Genomic DNA, 26,339 nt, shown 5'->3' on the forward strand with positions numbered 1-26,339 from the left:
AGTCCTGAAGTTTTTATCAGTATTGGGTTAAATCTATATTTTTGTGGGAGAATTGACATATTTTACTGTGTTGAGTCTTTTAATCCATGACCATGTTCTCATTTATTTAGATCTTTGATTTCCTTCATTGGCATCCTTAGTTTTCAGCATCATGTTCATGTTTTATTATAGTAAGTCGTCACTTAATGTCTTCCATAGATTCTGTGACTTTAAGCGAAACGACGCATAATGAAACCAGTTTTACCATAGGCTAGTTGATATAAATAAGAGTTAAGTTCCTAGGGTATTTCATCAAGGTTATAAGGAAATGATGTTGAATGAAACAATGTTATTCAAGGACCCATTATATATTTATACTTAAATATTGTCATTTTTTACTGTACATGATACTTTTTTAAATTTTGGTTTCCACTTGTACTTTACTGGTACATAGAAATATTGATGTGCCTGTGTGTATGTATGTTGTGCATGCACATGTGTGTGCACACGTTGTATCCTGTGACCTTGCTATGCTCACTTATTAGTTCTAGGACCTTTTTATCTTTTATTTTTTCAGATTGTTACAGTCAACAACATGGATACAAACAGGTCTTCTAGCTTCAAATCTTGTCTCTTTCCCCTAAATCAAGGTTCTGTGCTACCATTTAAAAACATTTAGTACTTACAGTAAGTTTATATCTGGAAATAACTGATTCCTTATTGCTTTTTTCCTTAGTAACTTGAATACTTATTGCTTTCTTCCTTATTAACTTGAATAAAAAAGTATAAGTTATTCTTGTATCATACTAACATATTTTAGTGATTTTGTAGAACTGAAAATGTTATGAGCAAAAGGTCTCAAATTTAGGGAGAAGTATTTTTAAAAACTTTTTCATCAACATCTCATCTTTCCTTTATCATTGTCTATGTTAGCTTTTTTTTTTCTTTTCTCAAAATCTACCTTCTTTTTTTTTTTTTTTTTACCTTTTAGTTGTTTCAAGTACCATTGGAAGAGGAAGGACAACGTGGTGGGCCTATCCTTGCACCAGAGGAGATTAAGACTATTTTTGGTAGTATCCCAGATATCTTTGATGTGCACACTAAGATAAAGGTAAATTTGTATATGTTTGGTTCATAGTAATTATTTTTCTTTCTTTTTTTTTTTTTTTTTTTTTTTAACTTTTATTTATTTTAAGTGGGTTTTTCCAGGACACATCAGCTCCAAATCAATTAGTTGTTTCAATCTAGTTGTGGAGGGTGCAGCTCACACTGGCCCATGTGGGGATCGAACCGGCAACTTTGGTGTTACGAGCATCACACTCTAACCAACTGAGTTAACTGGCCACCCCGCATACTAATTCTTTTTGATTGTGTATGTTTAGTATGATTTTTCAAGGTTAAACTTATTATATATTCCTTCAAATGATTTGTTCTTTGTTACTGTGCCTTATTAATGTTTGTTGTTTGCCTATCTTTTGATTTCAATTCATCCGGAAAATAAGGAATTTAAGGCCTTACTAAGTCTTTTCTATAGAGACATATGGTTGCTAGTATTATTTCTCTACTGTTCCTTTTGGGTTGTATGTTTTTGTCTTGTTTCGGTTTGTTTCAAAAACTAAAGCTGGAAGGGACTTAGAAATCATTTTATTCAATTCTCTATTTATAATCAGATAAATGCTAAAATTAAATAAGACAGTGCTATTCTCTTTTTAATGATTTTTTTTTTAAATGAAGGGTCTATGATTTTCAGGTATCAACCTCCCATAGTAAAGTAATTTCTCATAGTAAAGTAGTTTAGTAAAGTAATTAAACTACTCCTAAAAGTAGTTTAGTTTAATTTTCTCTTTATTTTTCCTATGTGGTGTTTGAGCAAAACTGATCAGTTTTCTCCTCAAAACAACCCATATTAATGTTTATTCCATATTTCAGTACAGAGATTAATCTGAATTATGAAATGTTTCAAACAAATACATTAAATTACTTTTGACTTTAATGCACATTATAAACAAAAATATATAAAAATCTATGTTAATAAAAATCTATAAGTTAATGAAAAATCTGTAAGTTAATAAAAATGCAATTTATCAAATGCTTTTATTTTGTATTTTATCAAAATCCTTGATTATATTTCAGTTATTTCTTGATCTGATGTGAATTCTGAAGGAATTTTCCTTTTTAAATTTTGTTTTATTTATTTCTTCTTTTAGGAATCTTTATTTTTCTAAACAACTTAAAAAACTAGAGTCTCAGGCTGGTTTATACTTATATACTAGTTAGGGTTCTGAATATTTGAAGTGGAAAGGATTCTTGGAATGTTTCTTGTTTCATAAATTCTGAGAGGCATAAAAGTAGAATGAGAAGGCAAGTAGGTTCCCCCCCCCCCCCCCCCCCCCGTGCCTCCCCTTCCCCCGCACTCCGGTTCAAACCGTTGTTTCTCAGTCTAGTAGTGTAGGACACAGCTCCCTGGCCCATGCTGGTATTTTGTGCCTTGCACTCAGGAGCGCACAGCAGCTCTCGTTGGCTGCTGGCCTCTCCTGGCTGCACACGGTAGCCCAACTCCAGGGAGAGCCGTTGTTCACAGTCTTAGCTGTAGAGGGCGCAGCTCACTGGCCTATGTGAGAATCAAAGTGGCGACTGTCGACATTAGGAGCACGGCCACTCCATCCGAGCCACTGGGCTGGCCCGTCAAGTATGTTTTTATCTTGGTGTTCTACCACTAATTTGTGGATCAGTTTGAATTTATGTCAGTCATTTAGCCATTCTAGGAGTGCAAAGTTTCCTTCTAATATAAAATGTTACACTTTTTATGTGTATAGGATCACAAATTCAGAAAACCATGTTAGCTGATTTATTGGAGCTTTGAAGATGATTATCACTCTTTTGTTTCTGATGTGTAACATAATTCTTTAAGCTTCTTCTGAAAAGTTGGATTACCAATATTTAAACTCCTAGTTGTTTTTAGCTGATTTCAAGTTTAAAAATTATACTTGAGTCTAACTCCTCATTTCTAATGGTGGGGCACTGTGGTATGTGGATTAAGTGGAATGCCATGGACTCTGAAGTAAGATGAACCTGAGTTTGAATACTGGTTCACAACTATGATTCGAGGGAGATTATTTAATCTCTCTAAGCCTTATTAGTTCCTTTATTACTTAGTTCCTGAGCTAAGAGTTAAGGCAGAAATCTGTATTTAATTAACAAGCATTAAGAATTAAAGGTTAACCAGAAACAGAGTAGACTATTTTGCAGAGTGCCTAGAAATTATTTTGTTTCCTGGTAGCGATGTTCTTATATAAGTATATGCAACCATCCTGTAGTTTTTTACTTTAAAAACATACCACTGGATTATATTGTCAGAGCTATGAGTTTTTTTCTCTTTTGCATCACAGGTTTCCAAATATTTCCTCTCCGTCATATTAAATACATAGATAAATATAGTTAACTTATTGAGCACTACCATCTGTTAGGGATTCTTCTAAGTGCTATACAAGTCGTGACTAATTTAATCCTTTATGAGACAGGAATCATTACCATCCTAATTTTTCATAATAGGAAATTGAGGCACTAATAGGTTAAATAGCTTACCCAAGGGCAGAGGACTAAGAAGCCCTAGAGCCAGTATTTAATACTAGCTAGTTAGTGCCAGAATCCACTGTATCATATTGACCCAAAGTGAGTCTTATTTATAATCTTTTTCTTCTTCCTTTTGCTGCTTTCAAGTATAATTTCAAATAGTTAAATCTTAGTTCTTGACTTGTGGGCTATGAAAGTATTCTTGCTTTCAGTTAACTTTTATGCTCTCAGAAGTAATTTTTTTCTCCATTTGAACTTCTCTGAATCTGCTAGTATAGGACAGTGGTTCTTAAATTATTTGGTCTTAGGATCCTTTTCTATCCTTAGAAATTATTGAGGAACTTTCATGTGGGTTTAACTGTATTTGAAATTAAAACAAAATTTAGAAATACTTTTTAAGATGCATCATTTTTTGATCAGCTTCATTGAGGTACATTTTACATGTCTTTAAATTCACGTGAAGCATTTGAAACAAATGTACGATTCAGTGATTTTAATAACTTTGCCAAGTGATGCAACCGTCACCATAAACCCATATTTGAACATTTTTATCTCCTTCCATAAGATCCTTCATGCCTGTTTATAGCTAATCCCCATTCCTATCCCCAGCTCCAGGCAACCACTAATCTACTTTGTATCTATGAATTTTCATATAAATGCGAATATATAGTATGTGATGTCTTAAGTCATGCCTCTTTCACTTAGCGTGTTTTTTAATTTCATCTATGATGTAGCATGCTAGTAGTGTGTTCCTTTGTATGGCCAAATAATAGTCCATTATATGGGTATGCCACATTTCTTTATCCAGTCACCAACTGATGGAAATATTAGGTTGTTTCTAGCTGTTGACTGTTATGAATAATGTTTCTATGAACGTTGTGTGAAAATTTTGTGTGGGCATGCTTTCATTTCTCCTCCGTAGATATTTAGGAGTGGAATTGCTGGGTCGTATTTAAAATTTTTGAAAAACTGCCAGGCTTTTACATCATGTTACATTCTCACTGGTAACGTGTGAGGTTCAAATGTCTCCACATTCTTACCAATACGATCTTTTTATTTAAATAGCCATTCTAGGATGTGAAGTGTATCTCATTGTGGTTTTTATGTGCTTTTCTCTAATGACTAATGATGTTGAGCATTTTTTTCATGTGCTTCTTAGTCATTTGTATACTATCGTTAGTGCAATGTGTGCTTAGATCTGTTGCCCAGTTTTTGATTGGGTTGTTTGTTGTCTTATGTAGGATTCTCTATAAATTCCAGGTGCAAGTCCTTTATCAGCCATGCGTTTTGCAGATATTCTCTCCCAGTCTGTTGTTGCTTGTCTTTTTATTTTTTAATGGTACCTGTAAAGTCCAAACGTTTTTAATTTTGATGAAGTCCAGTTTATTTATTTTTCTTTTACTATCCTTTTACGGTCATATCTAAGAAATTTTTGCCTAATCCAAAGTGTTTCCTTCAGTTGTATTGTTTTAGCTTTTACAATTAGGTCTACAGTCCATGTTGAGTTAATTTTTGGGTGAGGTGAGGGTTTAAGTTTTTATCTTTTTGTATGTGGATATCCAATTTTAAAAGTATATGTTAATGCATTAAAGTAATAATAACTCATTACATCATAGCATAAATAACATATTCTTTATGAAAACTAATTTCCAAAAAAGAAATAGTGAGAAGCGTTTTACATTTTTACTGTCCAGCTTAATAGAAGACTATTTCTCATATTTACTTCTTAATTCAGTCTGTTGCAATATCACAAATTATATAATCTCTAGAAAACTGGAATACTTGCAAGAGAATTAGAGTGAAAAAGTCAAATAATGCCTTAGTATTGTAATGAAAATAGTTTTAATCTCGTGGATCCCACTAAGAAGGTGTGCTAGGAGGTTTGCAGATGACACTTTGAGAACCTCTGGTATAAAAGAGCTAATATATTAATTTCTACTTTTTAATGTCACTTTTAGAATTTCATTTAATGCATATCATGTCTTGGCATCTCATTTTCTCATCTGATTTGCGTTTTATTATAAAGTTTTTAAATGTCTTCTAAATTTTTACAAATATGTAATATTTTAGTACGACTGTTGAGGAGATTTATAGATCAGGGCTTAGCAAACTATGGTCAATAAACGAAATCCAGCCAGGTTTGGATTTTGGTAAAGCTTTGCTTGTTTTGGTGTAGGTTTTATTAAAACACAGCCACACTCAATTGTTTATATGGTGTCTATGACTGCTTCCACTCTACAAGGATAGAATTGAATATTGTGACAGAAACCATATGGCCTTCAAGCCTTAATATTTACCATCTAGCCCTTTAAGTAAAGTTTGTTGACCCCTATTGTAGACTGCAGTTTCTAATGGCTGATGTTAAATGATATGCTTCAGCGGCAGGATTGAAAGTAATTTCTGTAATAAACAATGCCAATCAGCTTTGTAGTTAATAAGAAAAGATGTTGAACTATCACATCATGTTGGGAAGTTAGGCTTAGTCTTATTGACTTGACACTATATTTTCTTAATTATTTTTCAAAGGATATTTTTCTCATGTTAAAAATTAGTTAATTCTTTGTTGAGAAAGAATGTGATACTGTTTTGCACATCAAATTAAAACACTTTGTGAAGTACTTTCACAAAATCATCTTGAAATATTAAAAGATGTTTAAGGGGTTGTCAAGTTGAGTCTTAAATGTTGTAATTTGCACTTTCAGGATGATCTTGAAGACCTTATTGTTAATTGGGATGAGAGCAAAAGCATTGGTGACATCTTTCTTAAATATGTAAGTATTTTATTTCTTTGTAAAGTTTTTATATTAAAGTATCATCTCATCAAGGACTGGCAGGGAATGAAAGTCACCTGTTTTAAAAGCTTTTCAAACTTTGACAGTGTTTGTAAAATATACGATTTAACACTTTCTCAATAGCTCAAGGTCATCATTAGAAACACTAATTGTCATTCTGTGCTATAATTGTTTTACTATATATCAAGTTATTTGACTTTCATAAATGGCCATAGATTAATCATTTTTTAACAATGTTCTATAAGTTTTTATTTCTCTTTCCTTAGTTGGTTTCACTTTTTGCTGTCATTGTGTCTGCTCTGCATAAAAGCTCCTAATGAACTGCTTCTCTTTAGGATAAAAACCACGTAATTTAAGTTTTTCTAATAAAATCTTCTTTTCATTTTGCATGAGGTGCTGTGAATAGGATTTATGAATTTCTCTCTATCTCTTCGAATATGATTTATACGTTTCAGTGCCTTGGGTTCTGGCACATTTATTTTGTATTTTGAGGCCTTCTATTAATAATTTCCATCCTTACCATATAGTTTCATAGATGTTTTTTCTGGTTGGTTGAGAATTCCAGATATGCAAATTAATGTCACATATCTTTTTGATACCTGTTAGTCTCCATAATTAGTCAAGACATTTTTCCTTCTCTTGTTTCCATTTTTGGGTAATATAATTGATACTTTAATGATGGTTTGGATCCTTTAATAAATAATAGCTTATTCTTAGGTTCTGCATAGATTAACTCTAACTGCTATATTCTGAACTTACTGACTTTTTCAAAAATTATATAAATTTTAGGTGTACATTATAACTCAGCAACTGTAAACAATACGAAGTGATGACCCCCAAAAAGACTAGTTAATTATCTATCACCATGCAGTTGACCCCTTGACCCCTTTCAGCAACCCCCTAAGCCCTTCTACTCTGGCAACCACCAATCTGTTCTCAGTATCTATGCATATTTTTGTTTTTTCTTTTTTTTGGTTTTATTTTTAGATTCCACATATGAGTAAAATCATACAGTATTTGTCTTTCTCTTTCTGACTTATTTCACTTAGCTTTATGCCCTCAAGTTTCATCCATGTTGTTGCAAATGATCATATTTCATTTTTATGGCAGAATAACATTCCATTACACACACACACACCATATCTTCCTTATCCATTCATCCATTGATGGACACTTAGGTTGTTTCTGTATCTCAGCTATAGTAAGCAATGTTGCAATGAACATAGGGGTGCATATATCTTTTTGAGTTAGTATTTTCATATTCTTCAGCTACATACCCAGGAGTGATGGTAGTTCTATTCTTAATTTTTTGAGGAATCTCCATATTGTTTTCTAGGGTTGCTGCACCACTTTACAATCCCACCACCAGTGTTCAATGGTTCCCTTTTCTCCACATCCTCGCCAACACTTGTTACTTCTTGTCTTTTTGTTAATAGTCATTCTAACAGGTGTGAGGTAATTTCTCATTGTGGCTTTGGTTTGCACTTCCCTAATAATTAATAATGTTGAACATCTTTTCATATGCCTGTTGGCCATCTGTATGTCCTCTGCCCTTTTTATATATTCGGTTATTTTTTTGTTGTTGAATTACATGACTTCTGTATATATTTTGGATATTGACCCCTATTGGATGTATGATTTGCAAATATCTTCTCCCATTTAGTAGGTTGCCTTTTCATTTTGATGATGATTTCCTTCACTGTGCAGATGCCTTTTTAGTTTGATGTAGTCCCGTTTGTTTATTTTTGTTTTTGTTTTCCCTTGCCTTTGGAGTCAGATCCACAAAAACATCGCTAAGACCCACGGAAAGGAGATTAATCTCTTATGTTTTCTTCTAGGAATTTTATGGTTGTAGGTCTTACCTTCAAGTCTTTAATCCATTTTGAGTTAATTTTTATGTATTGTGTAAGTTTTGTTCTTTAGCATTTGGCTGTCCAGTTTTCCCAACACCATTTATTGAAGACTCTCCATTGCATGTCTTGTTTCCTTCGTCGTAAATTAAATTTGTAGAAGTTTTTAATCTTGTCATGTTTATATCAATTCAATAAGCTTTAATATACTTTTGTTTCTTTCAGGGTCTTTATTTGCTTTTCAAGTTTTAGGCTGTGTGTACCATTTGAGGCATTTTGTTTAACGATTAACTCACTCATTAGTGAGAAGTTTATAAAATAAATTTCTGTATTTAACTTGAGAAACTTATTTTAAACTTTTGCATTTAATATGTCAGATTGTGACTACTAATTATTCTACTTTAAGTTTCATTGTCTAAGGGTGACATGCCATACAAATTAATGTTTTTCGTTTTTTTTTTTCTTTCTTGTTCCTAGTCAAAAGATTTGGTAAAAACCTACCCTCCCTTTGTAAACTTCTTTGAAATGAGCAAGGAAACAATTATTAAATGTGAAAAACAGAAACCAAGATTTCATGCTTTTCTGAAGGTAATGTACATTCTTTCAGATAAAAATCTGCGACTAATTTCTGAAGGAGTTCATTAAAATTTGACTTTTAGAAAAAAATGTATCCATGTAAGAACACCTTAGTTTTTCCTATAACTTTAGCTGTACCGGAGAGTGGCAGTGATGTTTAACTTCAGAAGATCTGACATATTAGGTAGCAGGGTCCAGGAGGCAGCTAAGTGAATGAGAAGGTTGTATGTGATTTCCCCCCCCCCCCCCCAAGTTATACGTGTTTCAGTTCTCAAAACACCTGGTAATTTTCCAGGGGTATTTTGTTTTGCCTTTAATGATTATTTTCCCTTACAAGTACCTTACTTTTTTTATCCAATGTTATCAGCATAATTAATACCTTAAACTTTTTCTTGTGAATTATATAGGCTTAAGAGCGACTTAAGATGTATTATACAGTAGTCTGTAAAGGAACTCAACTTCTGGTTAAGATGTTAACACTTAGCTGGCCAGGAGGTCATTACAGGTCCTGGGAGATTATTTAGCCTCATTAATCTGTCAGAGAACAATTGCCAGCCATCTCACCTCTCCTATTCTTATCAGGGCACTAATGATAAGGTGTAACCTAATAAATGTAGGGTATCTAATGTTTGCAGAAAACCTTATTTTTAAATTGTTGAATAAATTAATTCCTTTCAGATAAACCAGGCTAAACCAGAATGTGGACGGCAAAGCCTTGTTGAACTTCTCATCCGACCAGTCCAGAGGTTACCCAGTGTTGCATTACTTTTGAATGGTACTTATCTGATCTGTTTTTAGACTACTTTGGATGTTTTTATGGAATTGTTTTGTTCTGAAAAACTTGAAATTCTTTTTGTTTTCATAGTTTTTTTAGATTTCAACATTAAAACTTATATCTTTTGCATAAAAAATATCTTTGTGGATAATCTTACTTATTGGTGCTACTAAAATTCAGTCTGGCCTAAAATATTGTATTTGTTCTGATATCAATTATATTGACTAGTATTGTACTTTTTATCTCTCTACTGAAAGTCTTTTTGCATTTGATGGTGTGTCATTAATTCAAAGTCAGTTTATATCCATGTAAACATAACATTCACCCACAAAATCAAAAGACAAAAGATGATTCATATGTCTCAAGTTATTTGGTTCTTTTCTGAATCTTAGGTTCTGAATACTTGGTCTTATGCTTACTTTTTTTCTTTTTCTTAGTGCAGAAAACTCTTGAATCGTGCATTCATTTATTTTAGAACTTAAACTACAGATGTCAGCGGAAGGGAGTTTTACAGCTGAGAGTTAATTTTTATGAATAAATTTTGCCTTCAGTAAAAGACAAGCATATGAATATGCCTTTACATTTAGCTGCTAAAGTAGTGAATATTTTTAGGACAGTGTCAGTTTTTATATAAAAATTTAGTGTGAAAATTATATTAAAAACAGGAAACAATCTGTAATACAGCATTTTGATCCCCAAATCTTAACTACATTAGTAGGTATAGCTGACAAAGAGGCTAATTTTGTGACTGTTTAATCTATTTTTTTCTTTGAAATATTTTGGTTAACATGTGAATTATAGTAGTAACTCAAAAGATTGACAATTTTTGTTCTCTTTAAGCTTATCTAATGTAGTTTAGAATTACTAGTTTATAAAGTGATTTCCCCAGTCTTTAAAAGCTGTCTTAGTTTATAGACTATAAGGCGAATATATGAACAAGGAAACTTTTAACTTTATAAAGCATTGTATTTTTTTGCTTTCTTCATTATTGTTTCATTAGTACTTGTAGAAATCCATCAAATATTGTCATGACAAATATTGTCATCTTAAAAGATCAAAATGAACTTGATTTCTGAGCCTTCTATCATTTCACTTAAAAGATTAGGTGGTTGTAGTACTACAGAACCATTAGGCTAAAGATGGCTTAGGGAACATTATGAACAACCTAGGTATAAGAAGAGTCAAAGTGTAAGCATCCCATGAACCTAAGCAAAAACTTCTTGTAAGGACACCGACTGCTCTCTGTGATGGAGTCATGGGCGCCGGTATGAAGTATAACATATATAATAATTTCTCAACTAATTGAGGACCATGTGTTTTCATTCAGCACTATGGAGAGACTTTAAGAAATCTAGAAGTCCCCAGGCTTTACTAGAAGGGAATTGAGATAGAAATGTAAGAAAATTTGTGTTATATATTCTGAAACTTTAGGCAACAGTAAGAAGAGAGCTCTTAAGGGAACATTGCATAAATGTTTCTTTTAAAGTAGAGGTTAGATAGTGTCTTTAAAAATTATTAGCATATATCTATTCAGATAGCATTTTTAAGTCTTAGATGGGAAACCACTGAATTTTTGTTAATCATGGAAAAAAACATATTATTACAGATCTTAAGAAGCATACTGCTGAAGAAAATCCTGACAAAAGCACTCTAGAAAAAGCTATTGGGTCACTAAAGGAAGTAATGACGTAAGTGCATTATTTCAATTTCTTATTGTTCCTTAGACTTAGAATGAAATTGATAGAACAATTAGAATCAAATGGAGAGAAAAATATCAACAAATGTTGTAACATATCTAAATTATTTTCCTAATAGTGGAGTTACACATTAAAATGATGAGAGAGAAGTATTGTAAGAATACATTGATTAATACATTTATTTCTTAAGGTATTAAACTGTTTGCACAGAGAGTAAAAATGGTTTACAAATTTGAAAATGTTATAAATTAAATAGACATTTTCTTTATATATCTCTAGTCATAGCTTGTTTTTGTCTTTATATTCATTACCCTAATGTAACTTGGGAATTTGACCATGATGAAATGAAAAGGTTTATAGTACTTTTTTCACTTTTACTTTTGACTTTTTGTTTCTTACTTTTTATTTTAAGGAATTAAATTGTTGAGATTGGTTGGGGATGTATTAAAAGTATAAACTCAATGAAATTGACTTGGGGAGCTTGATTGTTAAACTTGGAGACAAAGTTCTGATCAGAAATGATCAAGGTTGTATGTGATTTTTTTCCTAAGTTATACATGTTTCAGTTCTCAAACGCCTGAATTATTTTGAGATTAGTCCTTACTGTTGCTTATCAATAATTCATTTCCATTTATTGTTTTCCATTGTATGGTTATGCCACAATTTATCCGTTTATGTGTTGGTGGGCATTTTGATTGTTTCCAGTTTCTGGCTATTGCAAATAAAACTGCTATAAACGTTTGTGAATAAATCTTTGTATGGACACATACTTTCATTTTTCTTAATAAATACCTAGGAGTAGGAATGGCTAGGGCATGTAACTTTTTAAAAAATTGCCCAGCTGTTTCCAAAGTGGTTATACAGTTTTGCATTCCCACCAACAGTGTATGTTGAGTACCAGTGGCTCCAGGTCCTTGCCAACTCAGTATGGTTAGTCATTTTAATTTGTGAAATTCTAATAGATGTATAGTAATATAACTCATTATAGTTTTGACTTGCATTTTCCCTAATGACAAATGATGTTTAGCATTTTTTCAGGTGCTTATTTGCCATCATCCATCTTTTCTTTGGTGATGTGTATGTTTGAATCTTTGTCCACTTTTTTTTTTTTTAAATTTGGGTTTTCTTGTTTTGAGTTGAGGGTTCTTTATGTATTCTAGTTAAAAGGCTTGTGTCAGATTTGTGAGTATTTTCTCGTAGTTTATGGCTTTTTTTTTTTAAACAGTTTCTTTCAAAAACAGGGATTCTAGATTTTTATGAAATCCAATTTACCAGTTTTTTTATGGGTGGTACTTTTATAATTTTATCTAAGAAATCTTGATCTTGATCTAACCCAGGTTCACAAAGATAATGTGTTTTCTTCAAGAAGCTTTGTACTTTTAATCATCAGGTAAAAATCATTTAGGTCTAATACTCATTTTGAGTTAGTTTTTGTATAAGGCAAGGTATGGATCAATGTTCTTATTGTTGAAAAGACCAACTTTTCTCCACTGAATTGCTTTTGCACCCTTGTTGAAAATCAGCTAAATGCAAATGTGAAGGTTTTTTTTTGGATTCTCACTTCTTTATCATGGCTCTGTATGTCAATGATTGCGTTAGTACCACAGTCTAGATTACTGTGCTTTGTATATTAACTTTTAGAATTGGGAAGTGTGAGTCTTCCGACTTTGTTCTTCCTTTTCAAGATTGTTTTGACTATTTTGGGTCTCTTGAATTTGCATTTTGCTTTTAGAATCAGCTTGTCAATTTCCTGTGGTGGGAAAGAACATTGAGGAATTACATAGGGATTTTGTTGAATCTGTATTTCAGTTTGGGGAATATTGTTATCTTAACAATAATAACTTTTCAGATTCATGAACATTTATTTCCATATATGTAGTACTTCTTTAATTTCTCTCAACTATGTTTTGTAGTTTTCATAATGTAAATTTTATTCTTCTTTTGTTAAACTGTTTACGAAGTATTGTATTCTTTTGATGCTATAGTAAGTGGAAGTTCTTTCTTAATTTCATTTTTGGATCATTCACTGCTAGTGTGTAGAAAGACAATAGAATTTTATACGTTGACCTTGTCTTGTTCCCTGCAACCTAGCTGAACCTGTTTTAGTTCAAATAATTTTTTTAGAGGATACCTTAGGATTTTCTGTAAACAAAATTATGTCATCTGCAAGTAAAGATAGTTTTAATTCTTTTCCAATTTGGATGTCTTTTATTTCATTTTCTTGCCTAATTGCCTTGCTAGAAGCTTCAGTACAATGTTGGAAGTGGTCAGAGCTAACATTAGTCCTTGTCTTGTTATTAATTTTAGGTGAAAAGTATTCAGTCTTTGACTACTAAGTATGATGATAGCTGTTGGATTTTTTGTAGATTTCCTTTATTAAATTAAGGAAGTCCTTATTTATTCCTAGTTTGTTGAGTGTTTTTATCATGAAAGGGTGTTGGATTTTGTCAGATGCTTTTTCTGTGTTTTGAGGTGGTCATGTGGTTTTTGTCCTTTATTCTATTGGGATGGTGTCTTATGTTAATTGATTTTTTGATGTTAACTTTGTATTTCTGGGATAAAATCTCACTTGGGCATGGTGTAAACCTTTTTATATGTTGCTAGACTTCTTTTGCTATTATTTTGTTGAGGATTTTGGTGTCTATTCATAAAGGATATTGGTCTATAGTTTTCTTGTAATGTCTTTGTCTGGCTTTGGTATCAGGCTAATACTGGTTTTATAGAAGAACTTGGTGTTTCCTCTTTTTGTATATTTTTGCAAGAACTTGTGATGAATTTGACGTCATTTTGGGCTGGGCTTTTTATTGTAAGAAGTTTTTTAATTACTAATTGAATTTGTTGTTATAAATCTGTTCGGATTTTCTATTCTCGAGTCGTTTTTCTGCAATGTCTTTCTAGAAATTTATTCATTATATCTTCACTATCTAATTTGTTGGCATATAGTTAGTTGTTCATAGTATTTTCTTATAATCCTTTTTATTTCTGTAAGGTCAGTAGTGATGTCCCATATTTTATTCCTGATTTTAGTAATTTGAATCTTTTCCCTTTCTTCATGGTCATTGTAGCTAAAGTTTTGTCAATTTTATGGATCTTTCAAAGAACCAACTTTTAGTTTTGTCAATTTTTCTCTATTTTCATATTCTCTATTCCATTAATTTCCACTCTGACATTTACGATTTCACTTTTTCTGCTTGCTTTAGATTTATTTTGCTCTCTTTTTTTCCCATTTTCTTAAAGTAGTTAGTTAGGTTATTGATTTGAGACCTTTTTATTATTATTATTATACCCATCTATAGCTATAAATTTCCCTTTAAGCACTGCTTTAGTTGTATCCATAAGTTTTGGTACTCTGTTATTGTTTTTATTTATCTCAAAGTATTTTCTAATTTCCCTTGTGATTTCTTCTTGACCATTGATCATTTAGAAGTGTATTGTTTAATTCCCACATGTTTGTTAATTTCCAAATTTCCTTTTGTTGTTAATTTCTAATTTCATTTCATTGTTGTCAGAGATATACTTTCAGTCATTTCAATCTTTTTGAGGCTTATTTATGGCCTAATCTGGGGACTGTTCCATATACAGTTGAAAAGAATGTATATTTTGCTATTGTTGGGTGGTGTACTTCCATCACTTTACTTTCAGCCTATTTATGTCTTTGAAATATGTCTCTTATAGACAGTATAAATTTGGCCAGCTTGCCTTGTTTGTTTCCGGTCTCACAGGTATTGACTTTCAGTGTCTTGAGAACCCTTGCTTCTTTATATTTTGATAGCTTTTTAGTTGTTTCAGGCTGAAGGGTAGGTCCTTTGCTACTTATTTCATCTTGTCTGGAAGCTGTAGTCTTAGTTTTTGTCTAAATGAAATGAAACTTCATTTCATACTTAAAACTATTAACCTGAAGATTGTACAGGTTTAATGTATTTTAGAAGAGTATAGAGAGTATAGTAAAAAAATACATATAGTAAGGAGTATAGTAAAACATACTTTTCTTAAGGGTCTATGGAATTTTTTTTAATGTAGTGGAATACTTTTAGGGAATATTTTAACTAACTGATTCAGTTATCAGAAGATAGAGACTCATTGGAAGGACTTTTTTCTGACATGAAATGTATTAATTTGTATGTAGTTTTCATATTCTGTTGGTTTAAAAGTTTTAAAATAACCTCAATTAATTTTTCAGGCATATTAATGAGGATAAGAGAAAAACTGAAGCGCAAAAGCAAATTTTTGATGTTGTTTATGAAGTAGATGGATGCCCAGTAAGTATTTGTTTTTGATGATTGCTGATTTACTTTCTCTTTCTTGTTATTTAGATTCTACGGTTAACAGAATCTTGATACCACTTTCTTTTAAATGATATATAGTTTTAAAAAAGTTACTTGCTCCCAAGTGATCTCTTCTATTAAAATTTTCAATCTATACAGGCTAATCTTTTATCTTCTCACCGAAGCTTAATCCAACGAGTTGAAACAATTTCTCTAGGTGAGCACCCCTGTGACAGAGGAGAACAAGTAACTCTCTTTCTCTTCAATGACTGCCTAGAGGTAAAGTTGTACTTAATATAATAACATTGATGGTTTGTGTGTTGGATGTTTACAACCAAGCTATGACTGAAATATTACATATAAATTAAAAGTAAAGTGAACTTAAATAATCACACTTTTTTGATGAAATTAATTGTTGGTTTAATACTATTAATAGAATGCTTTTAGAAAAAGGCCTAATATTAAGAAGTATGATACATTTCCATGACTTCAAATTTAAGTCAGAATTAAAATTTAGTTTATTTCTATGCAAATAAATGCTTATAGGTCAAGAATGTTAGGAACTTCTTGTTTCTATGTATATTTGTAAAAGATTTACAAAATAATTATGAGTTAATTTTGAAATTTAAGTAGATTTTTCTAGCAAAGAAGAAGTTAGTATTTTGTTGAAGAGAGGGATAACTTGATTATTTAATAGTATGTATTATGAGCCCCTTAAGTTAGCAGATTTTAGAGTGAGTGAATGGTCAGTGTATTAGGTGGCTTGCAGTGATTCTAGTTCTAAATTTCTCATCTAAGCTAAATTTTTATCCCCCATATTACCCCTGCAGGCAAGTTGAACTATGTTTCTGTGCTTTTTCAAGTCTTTTTCGTTCATTCTGTTAATAGTATATTGTTAAACAACTAAACAGCCTAATGGGGCTATAAATGAGTGTATTTTCTTTAATCTCAGAAGATAAAACTGTTCATTTTGATAAAATGGATATTAACCAGAAGACTAATTTGACATTTCTGTTATTGGGTAACTTTCTGTTGCTTTCAGTAAAGTTATTTGATGGATTTTTTTTTAAGCCTATACCTCTTTTTTCCTTTTCTACTTCATTTCTTTTCTAATACTGCCCTCTTGTATCATGTGTATTTTTATAAAATACAAGGGAATTTTAGAGAGTAAGTCATGCATAGTCACCAAAAATTCAGTTGTGTTAAATGCAGTTTTGTTGTGAGGTTAGTGAAAAATGCTAGTTTCATTTATTCAGTGATGTCACAAACACAAAAATAAAGACTGAAAATACTATACACAATTGATCATACCCTGAAATGAGAAAATTATAAAAAAATCATGAGACAGGTAATTCTGAGCTTCTTGTTTATCCCATAATTAGAACTGTAGGCTGCTCTGCTTTTGAGAACAGGGGCTGGGGTGGAGTCAACTGTCAATCACATTTTACCTCAATTTACATTCTCATGGGGTTTTACTGTTCATAGTTGCTCAGTACTTGTATTTATTAGCTTCTGTTAAAGCTTTTTAGGTTTTTCCTGTTGAATTCCTAGGTCACCTGGCCCCATTCAATAGATTAGGTTTTCTGTACTTCCCTGCTAATCCATTCTGGTTTTTATCCCCTTAGTCCTGAGAGAGTTGTGGCTAACTTTAAAATTTTGATATTACACCTCTTCATATTCTGTGAAGTCTTCTATAACTGGCTCATGGACTCACCTTCCACTTTAATTCCTGCCATTGGTCATCCCTGTAGCTTCCAAGTCCATTGTGTGATAACCTGGCCTCTCATTTCTTTTAGCAATGATTTTTTGTTCTACTCTCTTAGCCTCCCTGTCTCAGAATCACAGTAACTGAAACAGCTCTATTTCTAACATTAAATTTGGAGTTCAATATTTACAATCCCTAACTCTTATTCCTTAGCTTGTTTGTTTTAGAAAGAAAACAAACCTCTTAGCATATTAGGAAAGAGGAGTATGGTAAAAGAAACATTTAAATTGGACAAAATCTATATTGGCTTCTCTTAAATATGACAGGTGATGTGTTACTGAAGTTAAACTAATACAGTATTTAAGAATATATTTCCCTTTTTATGTTTTATCTGTTTTGAATTTTTTACCTTGTATTAATAGTAACATTTGTATTGTTAATACTTGTCAGTTTTTTCTTTTTAAAAATGAGCCTTAAATTATTTATTTTGCCTAACCAAATTAATTTAAAAGTATATTCAAATATTGCAGTGGAAATAATTATTTGAAGAATCTATCACTTATTTTTACTATATTAATGCAAATAAACTTTTAATATTTGATATGTAACAGATCTGTCATATTTCTGCCTCAATGTGAATATGACACTAATTGCCTTTTGATTTTTTCTAACTAACCAACACAAGGTAATATACTTTTTAGCCATACTTTGTCATATTTATGATGGTGACCAGTCAATCTCAATTCATTGAGTAACTTAATCTAACTCATTTTGTGTGCATGTCTTTCAGTTGATGATTATAACCTCAAAAGAAATATTCTTTCAAAAGGGCAAATTAACATAGTAGACTTTCATGGAAATGAAAACAATAAATTTAGAAAGCTTATAAAATGTGCGGAACTCAAGTACATCATGAATCACATAATGTACTTGATTTTGCTCCTGGCTATTTGAGTGATATTTTACCTATCTCTTGCTTTTGCATGAATCCCCAGCTTAGGTAAAGTTATTTCTTAACACAGCACCTTGAGTTTAAAATTTGTATCATTTGTTTAATGTGTTGTTTAATTTTCCTCTTTCTCAGTAGTATGAAAATATGAGAGGCAGAACCATTTCTGTGTTATTCACTCCTTTATTCTCAGAATCTGAGATAATTGTGAATTCTGCTCTTAAACTGATATCAATTATCTTTTGAACCCAAGACAGAGATTCCAGGGCAACAACTATTCCCCATTTCTGAACTCAAGAAGATTCCTTGGGTTTTTTATCCTATTCTCACAATGCTTCTAAGTTCTTTCACTCCTCTGGGATCTTTTGCAAAGATCTGGTGCCTTGGCCTGTGTTCCTGACTGTTGAGCTCTTCTTACATAAACATGAACATTTCTGCTGCACAATTACATGTATGCATTTGCCATGTAGTAACTGCTTATCACATATTCTGGAATAGGAGACTAATAGATGAGCTGCATACAGATTTATATGATTAGTGCCATTTTATTTTTAACTGTTTGGTCTTTGTTTTTATTCATGTGACTTATAATGACGTTTTTTTCCCCCTATAATCAGATAGCAAGAAAACGACATAAAGTTATTGGCACTTTTAGGAGTCCTCCTGGCCATACTCGACCTCCAGCTTCTCTTAAGCATATTCATCTCATGCCTCTCTCTCAAATTAAGAAGGTGCTGGATATAAGAGAGACGGAAGGTATGCTCATTGGGTAAACTTGGTTGAATAAAAACAGTTTGTATTCATTGTAGGTTTGAATCACTTCCTTATATTTTACTTTCAACTGGTAAATTATCTTTATATATAGTTCTTATACTTCTGTCCCACCTATTTCTAGGAACTGGCTTGATTTTTGATTTTTTTCAAATGCAAGTGCTATCTCAGTCTGTGGACTATCTTCATCCCTTAAATTGTGACATGTCTAAATAATGCCCTAACCTAGCCTATTCCCACACCAAAACTTTTTATTTCTTCAGAATCCAAAAGAAATCACTAGTCTATTACCTGTGTTCCACGTCTTATACCTTCCGTGTTGCCAATGACTGTATTATTAAGGATACATTTAGGATATAGCCAGGAATAGACGTGCATGAATAAATGCACCCAAAGTAACTATAGTAGACTTGACATGGAGTTAAATGTGTATTAAGGAGAACTTGTACTCTCAACTTTGGTAGTTTTAGGGAGGGTTGTCTGAAGGCCTGAAATTGCCAAAAGTTTGTACCTACCCAAAACAGTATCATCTATTGAACTGGCACCTAGTGATGTGTCTGCATGGCCGTATTTTGGATGTTGGGCATATATTTTTACAGTGTAGGCTGGTTGCGTTACTGATCCCATCCTCTAATGATGGAAGGCTTTGAGTTAATAGAAACAATTAAAGAAAACATGAGCATAAACTTATATTGATATCTTTACTTGGTTGTCAAAGTCTGGATTTATTAAGGGTTATGCAGTGCATTTATTTTAAATCATTTTCATATTTTTGGATTATAATAATGGAAGATTTCATTGTTTAAAATAGGTTCTGTTTTAACATCTTGGTCACAAAACACTTTGCAATAATTTTCATGCTTGGACATTTTATTTCTTTGAACTTAATTTAAGTAGGTTGAGTTCTAATGCCATTTTATTTTAAAACTCAAATTCTAGAATTCTAAGAAATATAAACTCATTTTTTAAAAACCATCATAGAAAATAATAAATGTCATGGAAAATGCTGTTTACTTAATGTCAAATTATTGTTGGTTCCTATATGGTGCTTATTATTATAAGTCTTTCTAATGTTTCAGTGTAATAACTGTGATGCTCTTTTGTCCAATTAAAAATAGAAGGGACGGGAAGGGTGGAAAAGAGACAATTTCATTGGAATTTTGTTGGTCTGAGGGAATTAAACTTGCATAAATCTATTATTTTCTAAGGAGTAACACTTAATGTTTATGATTCTGGAACTAGATTGCCATAATGCTTTTGCCTTGCTTGTGAGGCCACCAACAGAGCAGGCAAATGTGCTGCTCAGTTTCCAGATGACATCAGAGGAACTTCCAAAAGAAAACTGGCTAAAGATGCTATGTCGACATGTAGCCAACACCATTTGTAAAGCGGATGCTGTAAGTTCTCAATCCACAATTATAATGAAAAGTTAAACTCCATGGTAATGCATTTAGGCTGAACCTATGCATTTCTAATAACTTGTTAATTATGAATATAGGAGAATTTTTCTTTTTTGTGTATTGAGGAAAGCTGGTTTAAAAGTTCTTTTGGAAAAGAATTTTTAAAACTATAGACACATGAAACATTTTTTTGAGTTTCTAGTTTATACGTAGGCCCCGCAAAGCCTTATAGCTCCTATGGCTGTGATTTAGTGGGACTTTTGGGACTTGTTATAATGTACCCTGTGATTTTCATTATGCTGTTTGACCTGGTTGTTTGTAAAATCGAGGATATTGTGTTCTGTGGTTCTTTTATCTAACTGAAAGCAATAGGCGAGTTATAGCAAGTTGTTTTTCCTATCAGGCAAGCAGCCAATTCAGTTTTCTTGGTCCAACCTCTTAAAATCAAATACTATTATGAATGTATAATTATCTTTATCATATACAGATTAAAATGAAGATATGTGAGAAATCAAATTATCAAAGTTAAATGATTCACCAGAAATTAGGGAGCCTAATACTTGCATGAAATATAGGTCCTTTAAATGCTAATTTGATTTCTTCATCACATATGGGGGAGATGTGTGTTAGACACCTTCATCTTTGCCCAAGTGACGTAGAGGAGAATGTATTAATAGACAGCCCTTTTCAATACAGTACTACTGTTACTGAGATTCCTGTGACAATGAAATGTTTATTTTATACTTAAGTCTTCCCTTGAAAGACATTGAGGTATAATTATTGTGGTTTATAAAGTAGATAATACTTGATTAAAACCCCCTACCTAAGTGTTTAGGACAATTAACAGACTTTTTGATTTGTTTTTTAAAATTTCTGTGGGCCCAAAATATGGTGTTATATAAATAAAGGGTTGTTCCACAAAAAGGGTCATGGAGGGAATATGGTGATAGTCATAAAATAGAATGCTAGCTAGAAAAATGATGGAAACATTTTTGTTATAAAGCTTACAAAATTGCTCATTATAAGGAAGAATTTTTTTTCATAGTTCTAGATATCCATGTATAAAATAGTGATTGCGTATTTTGGTATAGCGATTGCCTATTTTAGAAATTGGTCCTACATTTATCATGATGTCAGACTAGGTGGCTTATGCAGTCCTTGCCACACATTTATAACCATAATACTAAATCATAAACAGTTAATGGAAAAATTTCCTTAAAATACAATGTATTGAATTACTTACTTAGCTACAAGGTGGCTAATAATCCAAGAACTCAAATACAAATAACTAACGAAAAAATTTCATGAAGTAAAATTAGCCACAAGATGGCAGCAAACATTTAACTATGTCCTGATTTACACTTAAACCACAAAATTCTTTCAAGTGTGAAATTTTGTTACTAAAAAATATGTTTGTAAATTCACATATTCAATGACTCCCGTTGAGTTCTTTCCTGAATTTAAAATATTGCACACAGTAAATTTTTTAAAAAGCCCTGAGTCAGTGTCTTATCATTTGAGAAAATTTGCCATATAGAAGAGGTCTTTCTAAATATATATATATACACACACACACACACACACAAAAGGTAAGAAGATATAAAAATTTCTAATTCTTTGATTCAGTAGTTTTTGTCCTGTTGTATATATTTTTTGGTGCCCTAAATAATTGGAGCTTAAATAATTAAGCATAAAATAAGTATAACTGTTTTATTCTACACAATTTCATTTGTCATGCCCATTTGTATATGACTTAAGAATTTAAATTTTCAGTCTGAAAGAAAACTTAATCTGATACTATTTTATATGTGAAACTAAGGCCAAGAGCACAAAGCTAACATTTTGAACCCAGATATCTTTATTCTTGGTTAAACCTTGATAGTTTTTCTCCCCGTGGACATTATGTCCCATATTCTCTTATTTCAGAATTTAAAGATTAAAGTTTTAATCAGTTGAAAAATTTTCTCCCAGAATACTTAAGTATGTACTTTTGGTCTCTTGCCAACATTTAACCTTTAATTGTGTGGTCTATACTCTTAAGGCTCGTAAATCACCTGAGGTCAGATGGTAGCTTTGCTGAAGCTACAGATTTCTAAAGTCTAACATCAAAAGTATAATTTTATTAACAATTGAATTTCAGCAATGTTATCACTCCCCATCCCCCATTTTGAATAGTTTAGAAGTAACTTGATAATTAAATGTTCTGTGCTGCACTTCAGTACTTTTACCACTAAGTCTTTATACGTTTTTAAAAATCAAACTAATTTTACATCTTGATGAAATCATCACTGGCTACTTAATTCTTAGTTTTTAAACTTACAACTAGAATTTCTAACTACATGAAGAATAGACCAAAGATAGAACATAGACAAGAATTTGTGTTTCTGAGCCAATAATATTTATAATGGAGTCAATATGATTTCTGTTTAGAATTATAATTATTATGCTGGCTGTTGGCCATATGTGATTAAGTTGTTAATATAAATGTCTGTTATTGGTACCACTTTAATTTGGCTATATCAGAAGATCTGTTACAAACGTGGTTACAGAGTTTGACAAAATCACTGAGGCATGGGCTCGGAGGGGACACAGTGATGATATTTTTTCTTTCATATCTGTGAGTTTGAGGACTAGTGGGAGAGAACTTAGGGAAACAGTTCTGATAATTCACATGTAGTTGAGCTTATTGGCTTAAGATGTTGGGAGTGCTAGAAAATTTCCTGTGAATTAACACCCAGCAATAGGCCTCTAAAACTGTAGCTGAGGTACAGTTTCTCTTGAAATTAATATTATGTATCACAGTGGGAGAAATTGATTACTACTTTATAATCTTAAACTCAGCAGATCTGTCTTTAGAACTGTCTTAGGTATACATTGGGGCTGATTGAAGAACACTTTCCCAAGCTTCTAATTTAATGCTTGAGATATGTGGACTAAGGCATAAAATGTTTTTAGAATTGTGTTAGTATTATTAAAATGAGTTGATTATGTTACAAGATTCATTTTTATTTTAGAAATTTAGAGGAATAGATTAGAAAGCAGTAAGATTTTTCAGGGGAGAATGGGAACTGTTGAGAAAAAAGAGTAATAGAAAAAAGCCTAGGAGTACTGAAGATAAGTTTCCCTTACTTGGCACTTTTGTCTGTGATTTGCTTGAATTTACCTTCCACTATGCAGAGAGCTAAAGGAAGTTCATCTCTTTACATCTTAGCAACATCTATATTTTCTGTTCACTGATTCTGAACTCAGAGCCTTTTAGAAATGTAAAATACCTTATATCTATTTCCCCCACACCAAATCAGAAGCAATGTATTTGTTCGTAGAGAGAAAAGATGAAGCCATCTGCTTCCTTTTTAGTTCATAGGTGGTTAATAGTTAAGACAGCAATAAGACGGAGAATCTGTTTCCTTTATTAGCAATTGCTTTAAATTTCAGGGGCCTTCATTATAAAAAGAGCATTTTATCAAAATTAAACATACTTGATATTTTGCTTCTCTAAGTATACATTAATATGTCTTGCATCTAAATATTTTATTCAAGGAGTAAAGTTACCGATATTTAGTTTTATATTCATGCTGTGATCTTTATTCTGTAATTTAGATTGAAAAATATTTGCACATAAGAAAAAAATAGATAAAAGTACACTGCAGTAAAATATATGCACCTGTCCCACTAGTCTTTTCAGCAGTGCAACTTTTAGTACTTTTATGGTTATCTTTCCAGAAGTACAAGTACGCATAACCGTGAGCATTTCTTGTTAGATTTATTCCTCAGTAATTTTCTGTTTGTAATATTATTATAAATGATACACTTTAGCTGTTTAAGTTATTTTATATGTAGCTGAATTTTTGATGTATATATATATTAATTTCATAACGGATCATTTTTTATTAAAGTAATTCTCTTACTGTTTTCAATTGTTTCCCACGTAATTCTATTGGATTTTTCAATTTCAGTTTTTAAAAAATGTCATAAGTTGACCAATTCAGAGTAAGCATTGGGAGTTTAGTTAAGTATCCAAATAAAATATAAATACCTACATATCAATAGTTTTCTTCTTGTCTGCAGTAACCAAGTAAAAATTGTTATAAATGAAGACCCCCATTTCCAAAAAAATTTGGTACAAATTTAATTTTAGTATAAATCTAGGAATAGCCTTATAAGGAACAAATGAAACCTATTTTAAGAAAACTACAATACTGTCTGGAGAGATCTGTGATGTTCTTGAATGAGAATGTTAACTGGCCATAAAGACGTCAATTCATTGAAGTCCTTAGAAAATCCTATAGGGATTTTCTGGAATTCGACAGAATGATTCCAAAGATGATCTTTTTTTAAATTAACATTTATTGGGGTGACTGGTTAGTAAAATTACATAGGTTTCAAGTGTACAATTCTGTAATACGTCATCTATATATCACATTGTGTATTTACCACCCAGAGTCAGTTCTCCTTCAATCACTATATATTTGACCCCCTTTACAAAGACGATTTTTAAAGAAAAAGCAATATAAGAAAATTTGATTACAGTAGCTTTGTAGTGAATTTTGAAACCAAGAAGTTTGAGACTGCCAACTTTGTTGTTTTTCAAGATTATTTTTGCTATTTAGGATCCCTTGACAATCCATACAAATTTTGGAATGAATTTTTCTTTTTCTGAGGGAAAAAAAAATTGGGAATTTGGTAGGGATTTCATTGAATATGTAGATTGCTTTGGGTCGTATTAACTTCTTAACAATATTAAATCTTCCAGTTCATAAACACAGGATGTATTATTTCCATTCAATTGTGTATTCTTTAATTTCAGCAACATAACATTTTGTAGTTTACAGTGTGTAAGTCTTTCACCCCCTTGGTTAAGTTTATTCCTAAGTATTATTTTATCATTTTTCATGCTATTATAATAGTTTCTTTCCTAACAGCAAGAAAGTGGAAACACTTTAAGTGTTCAAAATAGTAGAATGATAAAATTAATTCCTGTATAATCAGAAGACGTTTCTATAAGCTGTTCATTAAGAGTAATTCCTTTGAGTATTAATGACATGAAAAAATGCCCATAGCATACCACTAATTGAAAAACATAACATATAGAATTGAATAGTATAACTCCAATTTTGTTAAAATAAAATGTTTTTTGCATATAAGAAAATATCTGTTAGGAATATACCAAAATGTAAATAGCAAGTAGTAGAGTTTATGGGTGGTTTTATCTAAAAATTTTCTTCTAAATTTCTTACAATGGTATGCTTTAAAAATATTATATTAATTTTAAAAGATACTGATGGCTATAAATATTGTTACCTGATTAGAATTAGATAAACAACTATTGTCATTTAGTAAATGGATCAAGTGGAAAAGAGAGGGTCTGGAGCAGACGCATCAAAAATCTTGAGTAACTTCATTTATATATACTCCCTTGTGTATACAAGTGCATAAAGGCTTGATTTTTAGCAACACTTGTGGTTTTTTTTTTAAGTGTATTTTAAAATAATAAAAACGTTTATTTTTTCAACAGGAAAATCTTATTTACATTGCTGATCCAGAATCCTTTGAAGTAAATACAAAAGATATGGACAGTACATTGAGTAGAGCATCTAGAGCAATAAAAAAGACTTCAAAAAAAGTGAGTCTTAGTGAAGTTATTATTTAACATATCTCCAAAAAGTATTTTTCAGGGTATATAAAAATAATACTGCCATAAACACCAGTGTAAAGATAGTTTGTAACACAACTTTGATGATTCAAATGAACTTCACTTTTTTAACACGTTGCGTACGGATCACGAGAATCTTCATGAGGGATTTAAACCCCGCCGTATGCAACGTTTTAATAAATTGAGGTTCAAATGGCTATGGATTAAAGATGTCATAACTAAATTTTAGTGGAATTAGACAAAACCCTGGGTTTTATATCAATTAGTCTATGGTAACATTGGTTTCATTATAAGTCACAGAACCTATTGATATTAAGTGAGGACTTATTATACTACATTTTCTCACTGCTTTAT

The 26,339-nt window shown here is 31.5% G+C and overlaps 1 protein-coding gene across 8 annotated transcripts in view; it reads left to right on the top strand.

Annotated features, from left to right (window-relative positions):
* ECT2 (epithelial cell transforming 2) overlaps positions 1–26,339 on the top strand; it is a 55,343-nt gene that overhangs the window by 24,294 nt on the left and 4,710 nt on the right. For all 8 annotated transcript variants that reach the window (XM_074328015.1, XM_074328002.1, XM_074328023.1 and 5 more), the window contains 10 exons: positions 971–1,090; positions 6,255–6,323; positions 8,672–8,782; positions 9,449–9,545; positions 11,152–11,233; positions 15,423–15,501; positions 15,667–15,786; positions 18,779–18,917; positions 20,175–20,329; positions 25,848–25,955. In XM_074328015.1, coding sequence (XP_074184116.1) covers positions 971–1,090; positions 6,255–6,323; positions 8,672–8,782; positions 9,449–9,545; positions 11,152–11,233; positions 15,423–15,501; positions 15,667–15,786; positions 18,779–18,917; positions 20,175–20,329; positions 25,848–25,955 — 1,080 coding nt within the window. The remainder of the gene's footprint in view (positions 1–970; positions 1,091–6,254; positions 6,324–8,671; positions 8,783–9,448; positions 9,546–11,151; positions 11,234–15,422; positions 15,502–15,666; positions 15,787–18,778; positions 18,918–20,174; positions 20,330–25,847; positions 25,956–26,339) is intronic.

The sequence above is a fragment of the Rhinolophus sinicus genome, linkage group LG01, assembly GCF_036562045.2.
Source record: "Rhinolophus sinicus isolate RSC01 linkage group LG01, ASM3656204v1, whole genome shotgun sequence".
Taxonomy (NCBI): domain Eukaryota; kingdom Metazoa; phylum Chordata; class Mammalia; order Chiroptera; family Rhinolophidae; genus Rhinolophus; species Rhinolophus sinicus.